At 33.5% G+C, this 14,406-nt stretch overlaps 1 protein-coding gene across 5 annotated transcripts in view; it reads left to right on the top strand.

Moving 5' to 3' along the window:
* Positions 1-14,406, top strand: part of LOC132697342 (afadin) — a 94,237-nt gene that overhangs the window by 28,961 nt on the left and 50,870 nt on the right. For 3 of the 5 annotated variants that reach the window (XM_060662763.1, XM_060662769.1, XM_060662762.1), the window contains exons 4-6: positions 3,817-3,982; positions 5,600-5,725; positions 5,832-6,080. In XM_060662763.1, coding sequence (XP_060518746.1) covers positions 3,817-3,982; positions 5,600-5,725; positions 5,832-6,080 — 541 coding nt within the window. Of the gene's footprint in view, positions 1-3,816; positions 3,983-5,599; positions 5,726-5,831; positions 6,081-9,720; positions 10,054-11,740; positions 11,852-14,406 lie in introns of those variants that run through there. The other 2 variants (XM_060662767.1, XM_060662768.1) reach the window with 2 other exon arrangements.

The raw sequence follows: 14,406 nt of genomic DNA, 5'->3' as shown, positions 1-14,406 counted from the left end.
CATATTCCCTACTTGAGATAGCTCGATTTCAAGTTGAATTTACCTATTAGAGAGGTTAAAAACACATTAGAAAGCTTAAACTGGGGAGTTAAACATAACGACACTAAAATATTTTCCTACGAAAGCAATACAAAATCTTATTTAGATAATTGATTTGTAACGGATGTTTTCCCAGTTTGCTATTGGTTGATCTGTGCGGATTGGTGAAATCGGAGTTTGCTGTCAGTTTGTGAAACAGTGGTTTCTTAGCCATCGAAGCTCTGGAGTTATTTCTATTCCGTCTTAAGTTTGTAATTAGTAATTTCCAACTAACTCTTTGTGTAGCATTTTAATTGAAGTACCAAATACATTTTATTACAATTTATTTCTCACCAAATACTAATATTATTAAATTTTGTTTTTGCGATGTCCAGCGACGAAGAATTTGAGATTGTTGTCGATGACGTAATAATCGTTGATGAGATGCACCATTCCGGAATAATGAGACGGTTGATATATGATACTTATCAGAAGAATATTGTTCTAACAATCAAAACTTTTCATGATGAGTTGCGTAGTGTTCTGAACATTGATTGTTGCCAAGAGACTTTGGGTGCGTTCGTATGAAGAATTGGCTTTTATTACAAAATCATCAATACGAGACAAGTTTTGGTGCATTCAACAAGAATTTCGGAGTGTAGGACACGATATTTGAAATAAATCCAAGAAATTCGTCCCCGTTATATATTTAGATGAGACCTGGTTTGATAGCTACGATACCGTCAAGAAAGGATGGACTGATGGTAACTGCAGAAAATGTTCGTTGAAGTTTCGAAGGGCAAACGAATTATTAGGCTACTTGCGGGCTCTGTAGCTGGTTGGGTAGATGAAAGTTCAACGCTGCTTTCTGCAAAAGATAGCAAAGAAGTAAAGGTTGACTAACACAAAAACATGACAGCAGACATGTTTGAAAAATGGTTTTCTGAAAAATTGCTTCCCAAAATTCCAGTGTTGTCATGATGGACAACGCGAGCTACATCATCTTCATCATCGACTGAAGAAGTCAGAACTGATATGGGAAGAGCTGAAACCCAGTTTAAGAACAAACAACACCTCTCCGAAATTTAGTTCTGGTGCAATAGAATTAATTAGAAGTGAAGCAGAAAAAATATCTGCTTCTGGTTGAAAAAAATGTGTAGAACATTTTAATGTAGAATAACTTTTTTTTTATAATTGTTGGCTATTATATATAATGTTACTCCTTCATTTATATTTCAAATAAACATTTTGAAGTAAGATTAGATTTTTCACTGCATAATAACCAAGGAATCTCACCGAAACTCTACACGAATCCGTCAGCTTTCAGCATTTTTATGCACAAAGTATCGAAGTACGGTTCTGCAGCGTCATTGTAGAATTGCGAATCTATTTATTGAGCGATTCATAAAATTTTATTATTATGTCGTAAAAACGGTATATCATTGGGCGAACTAACTAATTGGTTATTCCTATATAGCTATTAAATAATGTAACGACTTAGCGAACTGTCAGCGGCCATGTTGGTTGTTGAACGTCACGAGGTCTTATTGCGAATGCGCATATTAAATGTCTATCTCATTATATTTCATCGTACTCCTGTATCATCCGCCGCTATTTATCCAGTAGCTATGTGGTTATTTCACACACTAGACAACAGAAAACCATTTTTCTACTCCCGTCTGTAAAATACCTAATTACGCACCGATCTAGCGTGCGGGAAGCGTCGCTTTACCACGTTAGTTTCGTTTCCGACGAATCCGAGCTACTTCGAACATTTCCGGGATTATACCCCACGGGTTTGGGACCAATCGGATGTTTTCGGAGATATTTCCCACGCTTTGAATTTTGACGTTTGTCAATTCGAAGGTCATGTCAGTGAATGTATTTGTGTTGTTTTGCGAAAATGTACCCAAAAACTAACGGTCGTAGAAAAAGTATAATATGCAACACGTTCGGTAAACTTTTTAACTCACTCGTTTATTAAAAACTCGCTCCGCTGCACTCCGCTCGTGTCAAATAAACTCGTGAGTCAAATACCGTTTACCGCACTTGTTGCATAATATACTATTAGGCAACTGTTTAATTAATATTTACAAACAAAACACTTATGACATCACAATATTACCAATAGTCCAAAATACAATGTAAAATGTAAAAAATCTTGTAACTTTTCTGACATCTCCGGTGGATCAAAATTTTTATGCATCAAAGTAAAATAACGTGCCGTCAACGGCAATCACCAGGGGCAAATCGCAATTTGAATTTGCTACACCAGAGTTCGCACGAGCATTAATTTCACGCAAGATTTCGCAATGATTTTACTGACTTCAGATTTCACAAAAGTTTCAAAAATTTCTCGATAATTTTACACATTTTTCCAATTTTGATAAACAAATTTCAGCTTATGCGGCAAATGTTTGCATTCCATCGCAATTAAAAACTACTAAAATTAACAAAATAAAAAATTCAGTTAAAACTTCTTCAAATAGTGATAAAGAATATGGCCAGTTTGAGTGTTAAATTAATAAATGTATTTTTTTTTTAATTCCATTAATTCTTAAAACGGATATGGAGTAATTTTTTTTCAAAATTTTGTTTCTTATTTTTTTTCCTTTAAATTTAATTTTCTTAAAAAAAAGGTCTTGTTTAACATATTTAATTAAGAATTTCGATAATTATCCATATAGGTTGATGAAAAAAATTTCATTTCAAGCTCAGTAGAAAAAGAGCAGCTTCTATTTGTAATGACAATAATGCCAATTGTTTGTTTCTGTCGGATTTTAACAAGCGAAGGAATAATTTTCCATGAATCGTTAGTTGAGCGACTGCTCCGAAATATCCAAATGAAACTTAACTTATTCTTATGCTGCTGTTTGTGCAACTAAACGTAATATACAAATAACGTTAATTAATCACAAATTGATATTTTATTAATAATTAATTTATGTATTACTTTTTATCAATGGAAAGTGCTCAAAACTCGGACAAAATTTTAGAAATAAATCATAATATCACGGACTCGTCAAGTTTCACGCCTGTTTTACGCCTGGGTTAATCAATCCTGTGCGTTAAGAATATGATAATGTCTTTGGTTGAAATATAATCTATGATTAATTATTAAAAATGAATTAACATGTTTGGAATTAAATTGTAAATTCGTTGTTTGGCGAGATAGGCATTGGTAATGCAACGTTAAGCAGTCTAGGCGTGGCTAAGTTGCTTGTCACGCGCAGATTTTTTGCAAAATAATCCTGCATGTTGCGCAATTGGTTAAAATACAATCTTAAATTTGTCTTCTCTTGAGGTGCATTTCAAAACTCTTAATGATTTCAACTCTTAAAAATCTGAAAGATCAGCAATCTCCAACTAAGAAAAATGTGTTTTAAAACAAAACTACGTAGTTAATTTGATTTTGGCTCTAATTAACTTCTATGGTCGTTTCAATAAAAATCAGAATTTTCAATTTAAATAATTCAATCATTTTATAGATAAAATACGTTATTTTAAATAAAGAATAATATTTTTCCTGGGATTAAAAAAATGCCTAATACAAAAATATTTAAGCGAGAATGTAAAAATTGTATTTTATTTATTTATCATTTAATTTTCTGCCCATCATTAAGCATTATTTGGTCAAACTGAAAAAATATTTTTTTTGTTTGTTGTTAACCACGAATGTCGACTATGAAAGATTTATTTTTCTTCACTATGTATATATTTTTGCAACACATCTTTGAATAGCCTTCCAAATGCCAAAGTCGGAAACTTTATAAACACTTATTGCATTATTTATTTCAGGTAAACTGCATGAGCGGTTCCATGGAATCTAACGCGAGCTTTCGACGGAAACTCTCCAAAAGGGAAAAAAAGCAGTTGAAGAAACAAGAAAAATTATCCCGAATGAAAAGTGAAAACGGCGATATCAACAACGCACAAGACAATGTTACGGAAAAACTGTATAATGGTAATTTTTTAATCTGGCCATCTTATTGTATTTTCTGTTCCATAGTATTTCCATTATTATAACTATATATACTTTAAGCTAAAACGATGGTACTTTCCCTATGTTAAACTAATGAAAAAATGGCAATTATGTTACTGCTTGATCCCCCATCTTAGGCGCCTTTGGTTCAATTTCATTTACACTATCTATTGTTTTTTTTATTAATTAATATTTCTTTTGTTTTTAAAAAGAATGTAGTACAATTTTCATTTACTTGCTTGAAAAAATCCATGAAAATACAGAGCCTTAATTTTTGTTTTCAAAACCGTATTTCAGTGCATAAAAACCAAGACACTTTCACTGCGTTACTAAGAATTTTCTCAGTCATTAATTTGGACGCCCGTGCAGAGATGTCGCTGCCCGACTTCATTTCTGGACTGAAACGAGAGCGGCGTTGCCAAATCATCTTTGTAATCGTTAGTTTTAAACAGAGTTTTAATTTTCTAATATCTTGTAACTACCCAATATAAATGAATACCTATCACAAGCAGTGTTAGTCTATTTAATCTAAATCTAAATTAAGGCTCTAAGTGATAAGTCCTTTTGGGCTCTGACTTATATTTACTTTGTAGGTTTATAATTATAGGATAAATGGAGTAACACTCAAAAAATTACTTTGTTCGTATATGATGATTTCGAATGGCGAATCAACTGTCCGCAATTACTAGATAATAATTCGCGTGGCCAGATTGTTTATTACCGTATTTTAACTGCACTTTAAGCGCTATATTAAACCCGTATTTGCATACCTAACTGGTCGTGTATTTGAAACTTTACCGCCTTATTCTAAATAACCTCAATTAAATACCGCGTCATGCACCAAACACGACTTTCGTTTTCGTTTCGTTTTAATTTTGCATCAGCGCTAAATATGAATTTTATTCATTGAAAATAACAGTTATTAAATTTCACGCCGAAATGATTTTACAGTTCGTTCTCAAGGTTTCGTTTTCGCCATTCATAGGCAATTGTCGCGTCAGTTTCCACTCATTTGTACGCATTTGCGATGTGGGATGTTAAAATTGGAGTTATTAATAGCCGTAACAGGTCACGTGCTCGCGGATGATTAGTCGAATTTTACACTGCCGGACCAACAAATTTAAGAAAAAGAACTTCAAATTTTGCAAAATAAATTGTCAGAATATGATTGGTTGGAATCGTCTCTCTCACACATGAACAAAAAAAGTTGTTTTGACATTTTCCAAATAAAAAATTAAATTAAAGATAAGTTTTAGCTATTCCCTTTTTTATTTAGTATTATAATACCCTAAATTTCATGTTGGCGTCATCAGTACATTTTATATATATTATAGTTAATATTCTGTTACTTCTTCTATTGAATAAAACAAAAGATTCTTTAATACTTTACCATACCTGGACCCTAATTAATTGGACATGGATAGGACTTCCGAAAGTTGAATGGATAACTGGGATAAATCTTCCTGAAACTTACCCGGAAATGAGCGGTTTTTAACCAGTTCAAATTTAACTAATAAATCATCTTGCGTACCCTCGAAAGAAAATTGTTAAATAAACTATTTGTTTTGTAAAGGATTTTAATTGAATATTTTCTTACAGAATTGCCGGAAACGTCTTTTACGAGGTCGATATCGAACCCGGAGGCTGTGATGAGGCGGAGGCGGCAGCAAAAGTTAGAAAAAAAGTTGCAACAATTTAGATCGAAAGATGGTGGCCCCGATACAGGTAAATTAATAATTAAAATTAAAATAAATAATTATTATTTCTAAATTGTTCATTATTTTTATTATTATATTTTTGGTGAATGTTTTTTTTTCTGTTTCGCTTTTAGGTGGTACACTAAAGATCTATGGAGAAGCCTTGTGTAAAGATGTGCCTTATAAAACCTTGTTGTTGTCCGTTCGGGACTGTGCCGGAGCTGTTGTTCGTGAAATGTTGGATAAGTACGGGCTGTCTAGATTGGATCCGTCTCAGTATTGCCTGGTCCAAGTTACTCAGCAACCGGGATGCCCCGATCAAGAATATGTGTTGGACGACGACGAGTGTCCCTTATCCATTCTTATGACTTCCCCAAATACGGGTGAGTACATGTTGAAGTTTTTGAAATACTATCGTTCCCGTGTGCCCATTAAAGTTCCTCACAACAATCAATCGATATTCCTATTTGTGCTTATAAACATTTTAACCAAAAAAACACTCAAATAAATTTTGTTCTGAGTTAATTGTATTTTTTAGCTATAGTTGCAAAAATTATATACATTTCTCAGCATCTCTCTATTATAAAAGAAACCTACTTGCCTTTACGCATCACCCTTTTTTATTTTGGTTCTTGACAGATCAATACTTCCGAAGAAAACAGTCCCTATATTATTTGCGGCGAAGCTTTCAGATACGGTCAAGAGATGGCTCCGCTTGTCACTTCTAGTCCGGTTTTATATAAAAATGGATTGATAGTTTACCGTTAGTAGATATATTTTTTTTTACTGATAACCGTTTAACGGCTGTAAAATAGGATAATTTTATTTGTTTAGCCCAAATTTTTTGGTGAAATTTATTTATTTTAGAATATATGTGCCATATCAATTATTTTATTCAAGGGGATGCCCATTGTTAGTTTTGTTTATTAAAGAGTTCAGCGAGTGCGTGTTGTGCTTTAAAAAGTAATATTTTCGTGGATTGTATGGATACTGTCGGTAGGTGTATCTATATAGCTCGTAATGAGATACTTTTTTTTGTGTTGTTATTCATATTATTTAAAAAATCTCGTTACCTGACTTTAAAAACTAATTAAATTGGTTTTCTTTTCAATTGAGTTTTGGTTAATCCTTTAAAATTAGATATTACAATCAAATTAAAAGAAATACCTGCAATCATTTTTTTTATTTCTTGCACACTCAAAATTTGAGGGCTTCTTTAGTTAAGAGTAGAGCAAATTTTATTACTTCGGGGATTGATTGATAGGTAATGTTTATCATTCAGTCCGAAGGCTTAATTGCTTAGAATTCACTGAATCTTCTTTTTTTTGTTTGGTTCTCATTTCCAACGAATTTTGAAATATTTTTACACTGGAAAACGTTTCCAAGAAATTGAAAATGTGGGGTATTTTGTTTTTATTTTGTGATTTGTTGTGATTTGCCAATTTATGACAAGTCATTTAAAAAGGTGGTGGTAAACCTAGGATTTTTATTTTATGAAGAGAGATTCTAAGCATTTCAAAATATCGTTTTAACAGCGCCGTACCGGATTAGTTATTTCGTTTTAATAGATATATAAAAAGATAATGGTTCATTCCCTTAGTAAATAAAGTGGCTCGTGAAAATTTTTATATTCTCAGTGCAGATTCTAAGGCAATCACTTATTGACCCATATATTTGTATTTACTCATTTCAAAAGTCCTAATTATTAAGGAAAGTGTTTTTACCGCAAAATTATATGTCCTTGATACTCGCATAAAAAACTATAGTTCATATGGCTGAATATATCTGCCATAAGAAAAAAATGCCTTTATATCGATAGAGTTTTCCTAACTTTTCACTACTAAATACTACTGAAAGTTATTGTTGAGTTATGTCTTTTCTTTTTGTTTGTGTTTTTATTTGAAGCAAGTTTTAGTCAACACTTCAGGAATTGTTAATATTTCAATATTTTATAATGCCATTGTAAATTCCCAAACAACCGAAAAAATAATTATTTTGGTGACGATAAACGACTGACATCAAAGCAACTGCTTATTATATGATCGAAAATTTCTTTGCGGGTCATTAAAGTTCATTAAAGATATTTCTAAAAATAAAAGTCCATTCCGGAGAATGATGTAGGAAAAAAGTGCGAGGAATGTAAATTGGTTTTATACCCTTATGAAACTGCCGACAAGATTCTCTCTGAAGTTAAAATTGGCCAACGCGGTGAAGGATTTATTGTTGTTAGTGGAGCCGTATCCGAATCAGTAATAAAAGTCTGAGATTTTCCAGCATCAACAAGGTTTACATCGATTCAACGAACGGTCGAAGCCAAAAGAAAATCCCAAAAATTATTTCCATTGTGATCGCTTATGGTCCGCTTTAAAAACGCAAATAAATATGAGTTTTTGTTGTTAACACGTTTGGTTTGTAAAAATAGTAGCGGGAGGATTAAACTGTTTGTGTAAATAAACATTTGTATCTTAAAAATGTTGAAGGGATTTTTTTAAATATTTTTTTGCACCTATTAAAGTACTATTTTGATTTGGTGTAGGTAGAAAGATATAAAAAGGAGAAAAGATAGAAATAATAAAGGTTTATGATTTTTAATGATTCTATAAAATTTCCGGTTTTAGTCGTTTGTTGTGGGAAATGTTAAACAATGCTGTTATTTCTGATTATTTAAAAAAAAATGTATTTCCCCGTTTAGTGCGATTAGTTTTTCTTTTTTAATTAAAACGTACCAAGGTACGAGTGTACAAATTAGGAATAAACACTACGGTGTAAACGTGATCGCGTAGAACTTGTGATCTAGCTCGGTCTTACTCTTGCACCGTTCTTCTCCAATTTTCTTACTTTCGCCATGTTCGTCGCGGGTTTTGAAGCCGTTGGGCATGATTATTGCACTGTTGCCATACTTTCCGTGGTCTTATAAATATGGTGATTTCGGTATATCTAAATCGATTTTGGAAAAATGTCAAAATATTTTTAAAGTAGCTTTTTATAGCATATAGTTGTTATAGTTGGCCAAAAATTCTATTCAACACTATAGCTGTGCATCACCTTTCTGGAATGAGGTGGTCACGCTGCTTTCAAATAACGTATTTCTTATATTATTTATGTTTTACCAATGATCCCTAACCTAAACTCACACTTATATGGCTAAGTTGGATTCCAGTTGACGCTCCTTGAATTACTTTATCAATTTGCGGAAGGGTTCCATTTTTAGCTTGATCTTTTTCCAATCGAAAAAAGCCAAGATATTCCAAACAATGTATGTTGTATGTATGTCGATTATATCCTCGCGGCATCTTGCAAAAATTTATAGTCACAACAAGTCAATGTCAATTTTGACGGATATATTTTGAGAGAGGCATAACCAAACTGGCATTGACAGTCGTAAGGAACAAAATAATTATTTTTTGACTGTCAGATTATTTTTGATAAATTGATACAATGGAATACAACCTAGCCATATCAGTATGAGTTTAGGTTAGGGATCATTGTTAAAACATTAATAATATTAATACAAGAAATACTTTATTTAATAAAAGTTGATAATTGAGGGTTTTATACTTATTCACTAATATTCCCTTATTAATGAGTACAACGGCAAACAAAGATTCCAGGAATTAATCATGTTTTGCGGTCATGAACGTCAGGTGCGTTGGTGCTTGGTGGTGATTTTTTAAGATGATCGCCTAAAAAAATCATTTTATCCTTTCCATATGGAAGGACTCGGGTGGCAACTGCTTGATAATTGATTGTTTATGTCGGCTGTCGGTGTTTAAGCATTCTATCAGTAATTTGCCGGTTCTCCGTTGCGGATACAACCTACCGTTCAGTTTCTTTGTTCTTTGTGCCGAAAACTTCTTCCCGAACGAGTTGGCAGCGTACCATACCAATTTGCGGAAGCGTCTGGTCATCTGCAACAAATTAATAACAATAAATTGAAAAAGGGATCGTAGATCTGACAACGCGGTTACTTGGCGCATGCTTCGCCACTCCTGAAAACATCCGAGTTCACGGCACGGCAAGAATCATTCCGGTCGGTGCCGTCTGCTGTAACAATTCCTGTTAGACCGCGTCGAGGGGGCAGCAGGAAAGAGGTACAACGGCCGACGGTAGAAACTTTCCGAAATAATCGTTCTGAAACGGGCCGGATGAAAAAACCGTACAATGGCGTGTCGCGCCCGCGATAGATATCTGCTCAAAAAAATATTAATTGTTTCTAGTGACGAGGATGGGGTTATATCCGCGGAAATGTCAAAATATTTCGTGTGAAATATCCGTTCCGGTGGTTTGTTTTCGTTGCTGCCAGGGTACTTCGTCGAAGATAATGACGTAGGAGGATGATGGACTGGGGCATTAGACGTATGTATTTTTTTTTTAAATCTCGGACGTGTTCACAGGGCAACGGTTGTTTGTATTGACAAATGTAAGAGGGACGATGTAATAAGAAATTGCGTACGTGATTAATAACATTGTTCGTGCCGGAATCTAATAGGCGTAAATCGGCGCGTTTGACTGGCTAGGTATATACGATACGGTCGCTATGTTGTATTCTTATAGGGCAAAACGCAGAGAAACCAGTTTTCGGTCTACCGTCTACGTAGATGCGGACTGCGAAATAGAAGACGTAAACATAAACACGCTGCTGGGTTAAGGTCATGGTTTTCGTATCCAAACGTTGTCTCTAACTTTCACATATCGCTACTCTCTATTTATTATTATTCAAAAATTCAAAAACTTTTGTTCTTCGCTACTCTTAATGTTTTCTTTGCTTCGCGTATACTCAAATAGCAAGAAAAGTAAGCAAAAATATGTTTATCACTTATTCTCATTGTTCGCTGTTGTCATCAAGCCTATTTTTTTATTTGAGACATGGACCTGTTTTACAGAAACCATTTTTCTATTTTGACGTTTATCAGTTCTGATGGTCACGTCATTCGGGAAATGTATTCATATTTATAAAATTATTAAGAAATTCGTGACTAAAGTGTAATTTTTTGAACTTTGAAATTTCTAATTTTAAAATCAAAGAAAAAGAAACAAAAAACTGAGACACAAGTAAATATCTGAAGTTTATGAGCATTTTGCACAGTAGGAACATGGAAATATGGAAACGTGAAAGAGTTGAGACCATGTATTGAGGTTTCCGTTTTCCGGTCATTTCTGACCATTTTTTGTTACTATGGCCTAGTAATTTTCGAACAAAAGTCTTATTTTACAACCCATTAACCCATTTTTGGCCACCGTCACTACTGTCGTCACCTAGTTCAATTTTTAACTCCGCCACTAATCGTTCTCGATAAATATTTTCTTCTTTTATTACTCGTTTTTCACAGTTAGACCAGCTTTGTACTGATATTTTAGCTACCTCTTACCGAATTACGTTTATGGTACTATCATTAAATTTTGGTGCAGTGTAATTTCTTCTTATAGGCGCTTTCAACTCGGACCAAATCATCTCAGTATATTATATTCGTTACGGTCCATCTCAGGCAAGACCTACTTAATGCAGAATAAACATCTCTTGGTATTGGTTTTGCAAAGGTCGTATTATACCTATATATAGAGGCCCGCTTACACATTTGTGTAATTTAAGGAATTGAGATTTTGGGAAAAGTCCTCAAATTAACGAATGCTGAGTTTGTAGCTTTGCTGTTGTCCCCGCAAATGTTTTACAAATAATTTTTTTCGAATATTTCGTTGGTCTGGGACGCCATGTAAACCATTTTAGGGTGATAAGGCGCCAACAGTTTTATGTACGATAATTTCCTAAATACCATTCAAAATATTCCCAAGCAGTGAAGTAAGAAATTAATTTATTTCGGTTGAGGGTGCATATTAGATAAATTAATCGGAATACTAATGCAGAATGGGAAGCATGTAAGAGGTCTTACGCCGTACCCCGGAAACCGTATAATATTATACCTACGTCATATAAAATCGCGGACTGATCGATTGAATGTGCTTCCTTTGTCAATATAATTAGAAGCGACCTTTTCCCACCCAAGAAAACAATCGAAACTTCCGCCGGGTTACCTGGCAGTTCGATCTTCCTCCGAAGCAGCGAAGGACTAACGTATAAGTCCTTGGTAACCCGGTTTGATATTGCTTCGTGTTAATTATTGATAGCGTGAACGGTGGTTTTCGGGTATATATACAGGTAGGTGGAGTTTTCATTGATTTTTGTCGCGTTATTGTCGTCAACCGCTGCAATATCGACAGTTGTACATTTGTTTGTTTTGTCGATAAGCATTCCAATTTGATTCTTAGGAGTTCCGCGTTTCGTAGCTTCAATTCTACAGAATGTTGCAATGTCTTTTTTTACCTTCTATCTAAAAGCCGCTACACCGAAGGGAACCTGTTATCGTTTCCGAATGTTTGGGAGACTATAATATTTTTTCTGCACTTATGCCCGCTTTTCCGTACTTCAACACCATGACAGTTGCGAAGACTTAGAAGAACATTATAAATTTTTATAATTTAATTAATGCTAAATATATTTTTTGCGTAAGGATATCTAATGCTATACACAATTCCTAATTTTTATTCTATTAAAAGAAAATTCTATGGTTTTACTAGTCTTTTACCGCAATGCCTTTGGCTTAAGTATAAGCTGGGTCACTCTGTACTCCCTTTGCATATCTAACGATTTTTTATTACTCTACACCTTGATTTTTCAAAGAAACTTCTACTACTTAGAAATCATCTGGATTCCTCCTGCATCTGTTGTTTATAAATCAAACTTCCTGACATTTCGCCCATCGTCATGTTAACTTCTTCAGAGTTTAAAATCTTAACAGTTAGTTAAACCTTGAAAGCTGGCGTAACGTCAGCAAGCAGTACTCCACACCTTTGTGAAATAGACTTTAAAGATATAACATTTAATACTCACAGTAGTTTTAGTTAATTACTTTACATTGGTATAAAAATTAGATTATAGGGAAGTGGATAATCGGTCTACAGCTAACAAGTAAGTTTCAGACAGATGAAGTATAATAATAGGAAAATTTCATAACGAAACTTAGCCTAAAACCTAACTCAACATAAGCGTTACCATTAATAGAAAAAACGAGAGAAGAGGAAAATACTCGAATTTTTAATTATGGCAATGGCGCAATAACATTTTTACTTTACTAACAGATTGCAAGATTGCAAATTAGGTCGAATGTGTTTTTGGTGTGGGCAAGAAAATGTTTGACTATTGCCTAGAGTTTATAGAGGGAAAAAAATTTAGTCTATATAATATATCTTCTCAATCAAATGAGTTATTTAAAATTTTCATGGCAATCGGTAAGAGACGTAAAGCCTTGTGAAGAAAATATTGCGTCAATTTTATATCATACAATTTCAAATACTTACGTTAACTTCTTTCTAGGCTCTTAATGTGAGATTTGGGCGCTGGAGACCAAACTTTATACTTTCACTTTGATCTGACGAATAAGTTATATTATATTTTGTTTTCCTATATATTATATGAAGTCCAATGTTTCCAATTTGTCCTGTCTGGTTCCCTAAAACTTTATCCCAATTTTGTCGTGTTTTTGCCTCAAAGTCGTATTCACTTTCTGTCCGCTCGGTCTGGAAAATAACTAAATCCCAAGTCCTCCCGAATCCTAAATCCAAATTTAAAAACTAACTTAAAGAGACTATTTTTTCCTTAGAGAATTTTTCCTTCATTTCTGATAGGGAGAGAACAAATATTTGCTATTTATAATGAGATACTTGAGAAGAAAAAACAACGGGAAAATGTCCCGGGAGGGTTTAACCGCTCCGAATACTCCAATCGACCTTTGACATTTCGGCTCGTCGCCGCGCGCCGTTCAGGGCAGGACTAAGGATATCGTCAATTAAAATTTTATTCAATTATCCTAATTGATATTAGTTAAACCGAATCAAAGAAAGCAGTTCTTTAAAACGTAACGAGTTCGGTTACATCGAGCGATTATGCACTGTAGAGAACCCCACTGTATGATCTGACAGAGAGTACTAACAGTTCATTATTTATGCGAAATGCGTACTTAAAATATTTTATTGTCTAAAGTAATTAAAATATAACACACATGAGTAAATGAAATGAATTAAAGCACAGGTAAATTCATTTTGCTAATAATATGAAGCTTTCGTATTTTTTTTTCTCATTTTCCATTTCCCTTTATTTACATTTAATATCGGTTTTGAAATAACTAATTCATTTACTGTGGAAAACAGTTTAAAACTTAGTGAGTCAGTTATTTTTTGAAAGCATTTGAAGAAAACTCAATAATTTGTAGGTAATTATTCTGCAAATCTTGAAAGGCATTGTCGTGGTAGTCCCGTGTTTGATTTTTCTAGATACTTAAAGTTTATTATTAGATTACATTATGATAACTATGTCTTTGGTTAAACTATAGTTATTCCTTTAAAAATTATATGTCTTTAATGGGGTATATCGCTTATCTTCTTTGAAGATAGAAAGACGTTTTTTTTTGGAATTTAAAGAAAATAAGCTCTTTTAGGTGGATAACTTACCGTGTAGTTTTTACCCGTTTCTAGATCGAGAATTTTGTTTCTTATTTTATTTTTTAAAATACAAAAACCTGCATAAATCAGACCTAACATTGGGTCATTGTGTTTACGGAAAACCTGCGCACACAGACCTTAATGCGTTGTCACATCATTATTCCAGAAAATTATTGCCCAAAAATCGTCGATTATCAACTCTTTTGTTAACTTCAA

Source organism: Cylas formicarius, unplaced genomic scaffold (genome assembly GCF_029955315.1).
Source record: "Cylas formicarius isolate icCylForm1 unplaced genomic scaffold, icCylForm1.1 PGA_scaffold_1__22_contigs__length_36826433, whole genome shotgun sequence".
NCBI lineage: Eukaryota > Metazoa > Arthropoda > Insecta > Coleoptera > Brentidae > Cylas > Cylas formicarius.
Note: the sequence above shows the minus strand (reverse complement) of the source record. Positions and strands in the feature narration are given on the sequence as shown.